Source organism: Rhincodon typus, chromosome 6 (assembly GCF_021869965.1).
Source record: "Rhincodon typus isolate 14 chromosome 6, sRhiTyp1.1, whole genome shotgun sequence".
Taxonomy (NCBI): Eukaryota; Metazoa; Chordata; class Chondrichthyes; order Orectolobiformes; family Rhincodontidae; genus Rhincodon; species Rhincodon typus.
The window spans coordinates 66,219,757-66,225,193 of record NC_063337.1 but is presented as its reverse complement, the minus strand read 5'-3'; the positions used below and the strand labels follow the sequence as shown (position 1 = coordinate 66,225,193).

General features: G+C 41.3%; 1 protein-coding gene across 1 annotated transcript in view; it reads left to right on the top strand.

The window, feature by feature from the left end:
- dzip1 (DAZ interacting zinc finger protein 1) overlaps positions 1 to 5,437 on the top strand; it is a 77,123-nt gene that overhangs the window by 60,746 nt on the left and 10,940 nt on the right. Inside the window, exon 8 of the mRNA XM_048598400.1 lies at positions 4,300 to 4,440. Within this exon, the coding sequence (XP_048454357.1) occupies positions 4,300 to 4,440 (141 nt within the window). The remainder of the gene's footprint in view (positions 1 to 4,299; positions 4,441 to 5,437) is intronic.

Below are 5,437 nucleotides of genomic sequence, written 5' to 3'. Positions count from 1 at the left end.
AAAAAAGGTGGGATACTCTGAGGTTCAGTGTGGACTTGTTGGGCCGAAGGGCCTGTTTCCATACTGTAGGGATTCTGTTAAGTCTATGAAGACACAAAAATTGGTGGTATTGTTGATATTGGTCTTGGGCTGCAGTACAATATTGATCAGCTAGTAAATGGCAGAGCAGAGCAATGACAGATGGATGAGTGCAATGTGATGTATTTTGGGAGGTCTAATGAGGGAAGAATATACACAACAGTAGATTCCTTGGGAGTACTGAGGAACAAAGGGCCCTTGGTGTAGCAGTCCACAAGTACTTGAAAGTGATAACACAAATAGACAGGGTGGTGACGAAGGCATATGGATGCTTGCCTTCATTAGCCGGGGCATAGAATACAGGAGAAAGGAAGGCTCGTTACAAACTTATAAAACATTGGTTAGGCTGCGGATGAAATTAGTATACAGTTCTGGTTGTCACACTATCAGAAGGATGTGATGCACTGGCGAGTGCATGGTGGGTCAAAGGGTCTGTTTCTTTGCTGTATAACTCTAGCAGTACAGCCGCAAAATAACATTCAGTACACAGTATAGATTATTATAGACCAACCTGTGTGAAATCCATGTTTTAGAGTATTTTGTAAAACGTTGTCATTTCGCTAGCAAGCAAAACTCTCCAATCTTTAAAATGCCTCTCTCATTGATTTATACCTCAGATAACCATACATGATCATTGCACATTGTCATTTTCCCTGCTGCACATTACTCAATATAAAGCTGACACACACCCCACTGCAAATTTCTACTTAAAAATCATGCATTTTAACACAGCCTATTCTTAGACTCTGGAGCAACCACATTTCTGTTAATTTCTCTTTTAGGGTTTGAGACTACAGGAAATTTATGAAGCTTCCTCCCATGCATTCCACTCTGTTTCAGAGAGATTCCAAAGTACAGGCAAGGCAAGGAAGGGTTGGACATTTCTCGGACTTAGTGGCACTGTGAGGTGCATTTTCTGAGGGGAGAGTTTGGGAGGAACTGTATTGCATGTGATGTGGCCACTGTGTGGTGGTGGTGGTGGATAAGGGGTATATTTGTGGTGCCAATCAAGTGGGCTGTTTTACACTGTATTGGTAAGCTGCTTGAGCACTGCTGAAGTTGCATTCATCAAGTAGAGATTATTCCATCCCACACCTGATGTACGCGTTGAAAATCACTCACTCTGATGGGATTATACTATAGCACCCTAAATGAGTACTTTACATTGGTATTCACCAAGAAAAAGGACATGGAGGATAGTGAGATTATTGTGGGGCATGCTAACATGTTAGGACATTTTGAAGTCCAGAAAGAAGTGGTGTTGGTCCCTTGAAGAGCATTATGATGGATAAGTCCCCAGGCCCAATTGGATCTGCCCTAGGTTATTGGAAGAGGCAAGAGAAAAGATTGCTGGGGTCTTGACCAAGATGATTGTATCCTCTCTAGCCACTGGAGAGGTCCTGGAGGACTGGTGAGTAGCTATTGTTGTTCCTCTGTTCAAGAAGAGAAATAGGGATAATCATGGAAATTATAGATCGGTTGGTGTCATATTGGTAGTTGGAAGCTATTGGAAGGATAGGATTTACGCGCATTTGGAAAAGTATGGCCTAATTTGGGGCAGCATGATCGCTCAGTGGTTAGCACTGCTGCCTCACAGCACCAGGGGCCCAGGTTCAATTCCACTCTCGGGTGACTGTCTGTGTGGAGTTTGCACATTCTCCCCGTGTCTGCGTGGGTTTCCTCCGGGTACTCTGGTTTCCTCCCACAGTCCAAAGATGGGCAGGCTAGGTGGATTTGTCATGCTAAATTGCCCATAGTGTTGAGGGATGTGTAAATCAGGTGGCTTATAGAGGAATGGATCTGGGTGGGATACTCTGAGAGTCGGTGTGGACTTGTTGGGCTGAAGGGCTTGTTTCTACACTGTAGGAATTCTATATTCATAGAAATCATAGAATCATAGAATCCCTACAGTGTGGAAACAACAGGCCATTCGGCCCAACAAGTCCACACTGCCCCTCCGAAGAGCAACCCACCCAGACCCATTCGCCTACCTCTACCCCTACAACATTCCCTTGTCTAACCCACCAGTTCTAAGTCTAAGTCTAATTAGGGACAGCCTGCATGGCTTTGTGTGGTGCAGGTCGTGTCTTAGTAACTTGATTGGTTTTTTTTATGAGGAGGTAATGAGAGCGATCAATGAGGATAGTGCAGTGGATGTTGCTCACACGGATTTTAGTAAAGCTTTCAACAAGATCCCTCTTGGTAAGCTCATTGAGAAGCGTAAGATGCATGAGATTCATGGTGACTAGACATTTGGATTCAGAATTGGCTTGCCCATAGAAGACAGAAGGTAGTCGTCGAAGGGTGTTTTTCTGGCTGGAGGTCTGTGACCAGTGGTGTTCTGCAGGGATCTGTACTGGGACCTCCGCTGTTTGCGATTTATATAAATGACTTGGATGAAAACATAGATGGGTGGTTGAGTAAATTTTGCAGATGACAAAGATCAGGGGACTTGTGGATAATGTAAAAGGTTGTCAAAGGATACAGCAGACTATGGATCAGTTGCAGATATTGGCGAAGAAATGGCAAATGGAGTTTAATCTGGGCGAGTGTGAAGTGTTGCACTTTGGGAAATCAAATGTTATGGGAAAGTGTATAGTTAATAGCAGTACTGTATCCTTAATAGCATTAGTACAGAGGGATCCTGGGGTCCTAGTCCATAACTCCCTGAAAGTGGCCACACAAGTAGATAGGGTGGTAAAGAAGACATATGGAATGCTTATTGATCAGGACATTGAATACAAGAGTCAGGATGTCATGTTGCAGCTTTATAAGACTTTCATTAGGCTGTAATGCATTAGAGTAATGCATTACAAGAAGAATGTGGAGGCTTTGGAGAGGGTGCAGAAGAGGTTTACCAGGATGCTGCCTGGATGAGAGGATATGAGCTATAAGGAGAGGTGGGCAAATTAGAAGGGTTGTTTTCTTTGGAGAAGTGAAGGCTGACGGGAGACCTGATAGAAGTTTATAAAATTATGAGAAACAGATAGAGTTGACAGTCAAAATCTTTTTCCTAGAGTTGAAATGCTTAATACTGAAGGGCATGTATTTAAGGTAAGAAGGGGAATGTTCAAAGGAGATGTGGAGGGCAAGTTTTTTTACACAGAGTGGTAGAGGCCTAGAATGCCCTGCCAGGGATATTGGCAGAGGCAGATATGATGGGGGTGTTTAAGGGGCTTTTAGATAAGCACATGAATAAGCTCAGAATGGAGCGAAATGGACTGTGGGCAGGCAGAAGGGATTAGTTTAATTTGGCATCATGTTTGCTACATGGTGGGCTAAAGGGCCTGTTCCTGTGCTGTACAGTTCGATGTTCTAAAAGCATGACCTAACTTGCGCATTTGAAGTGGAAAATGACTTGAATGAACTGCACCATTCTTTTACTTAAGTTCTTGTGCCCAAGCTTGAAGAGGACAGAAATTCCTCCAGTACCCTTGCCATATGTTAGCCTGTCATGGAATGTGTGGCATCTTCCTCATCCAACCTTCAGCTTAACATTGCAGGCATGTCTCAATGATGTAACCCAGATTTGATCTGCACATTTAAAACCCTGACTGTGATCCTCTTGCATGTTCAAAGAAGGTCAAAGTGATATCAAAAGAGAGGGATTAACTTGCAGTAATAATTTTATTGACCTGCCCCATTTTTTTAATGACCTGTCCCATTTTCACCAGGCAATAATAACAATTTATAATAAACTAATTCTTTTGATAATCAAAGTAAAGTTGTACAAAGTAAGGTTGGCACTGGATGGCCTGTTTCTGTGCCATATGTTCTATGTTGACCCTACATCAACCTAGTTAACTGACATTTACGTATGTTTCAACATACACTTTTAATAACTAAAAAACAATGGAAATTGTTGAAATAATAACAAAATGCTCAAAAATTTAGAAGTCACTGGATCTGAAATGTTAACTCTGATTTCTGTCCACAGATGCTACCAGACCTGCTGAGTTTTTCCAGCAATTGCTGTTTTTACTCAGAAATTTAGCGGATCTGGCAACATCTATGGAGAGTGAAACAGAGTTAACATTTTGAGTCTTTTGTTTTTATTTTGGAATGGATATCATTGAACTGGTTTCCTTATCTTCTAGAAACTACATAATTAATACGGAAAAGCATACTTTATTAAAAAATGAGGAATGAATTGATAATTTATGCGATCAAAGCAGGTTAAAGCGTTTCTTAAAATAAATCTTCACCATTTTTGTACCTTAGCTGCAGCTTGAAATAGAGAGCTTGATGTCATCGATTACAAAATATCAGAAGGCAAATTCTTGTTACTACAAGAAAAAGATGAAAGAACTAGATCAAAAACTGCATGATCAGCATCAACTGATAACTCATCAGAAGGAAGAGGTCAGAGCCATTCAAGTAAATCTTGCCTGTACCTGCTACACAAATGTATTAATTAGCTGGGAACTTCTTCCAATCTGTTTCAGTAGGGTCCTAGGATAATTCTGTACATGACCCAGAAATATCTTGCTGTGTGTTGGTGACAAGTCTGGCTACTTGGCTTTGATGACATAATATAAAGTGATGATTTCCTTTTGGCTGAGAAAAGTGAGCTTGATTTTGATCACGTACTGAGGCTTCCAAATATCTTAAGTTGCAAATAAAAGTTCAACATTTATTTTGAGTGGATCTAGCATTTTCTGTGTTCAATTTAGCTGCAGCGCAGTACATAGAACAGTACAGGAACTTTTGGCCCACCATGTCTGTGCTGACCATGATCTAATTCTAAACTCATCACACCTGCCTGCACGCTATCCATATCTTTCTATTCCCTATCTATTCATTCGTCTATTTAAATGCCTCTTAAATATTGCTATTGTATCTATTTCTACCACCTCCCCTGGCAGCGTGTTCCAGGCACTTACTACCCTCTGTGTTTTAAAAAAAATCTTGCCTCGCACATTTCCTTTAAACTTTGCCCCTCTCACCTTAAACCTATGTGCCCTAGTATATGACATTTTCTACCCTGGGAAAAAGACTCCGATAATCCACAGAAAGTTTACCAGGACATTGCCTGGTTTGAAGGGTATTAGCTATGAGGAGAGATTGAACAAACTTGTTTGCTTTTACTTGAATTTTGGAGGATGAGGGACGAACTGATTGAACATTACAAAATTAAGCAAGACATAGACAAAATTGAAGTCTTTTTTTCCCAAGGTGGAATTGTTAATTACTGGGGGACATAGGTTTAAAATAAAAGGGGGAAAAGATTAAAGGACATGTAACAGGCAAGTTCTTTTACACAAAGGGTGGTACGTGCCTGGAATACACTGCCAGAGGAGGTGGTAGAAGCGGGTACAATAGAAACGTGGACTACCTCAAAAACCTGAGATAACAAGGT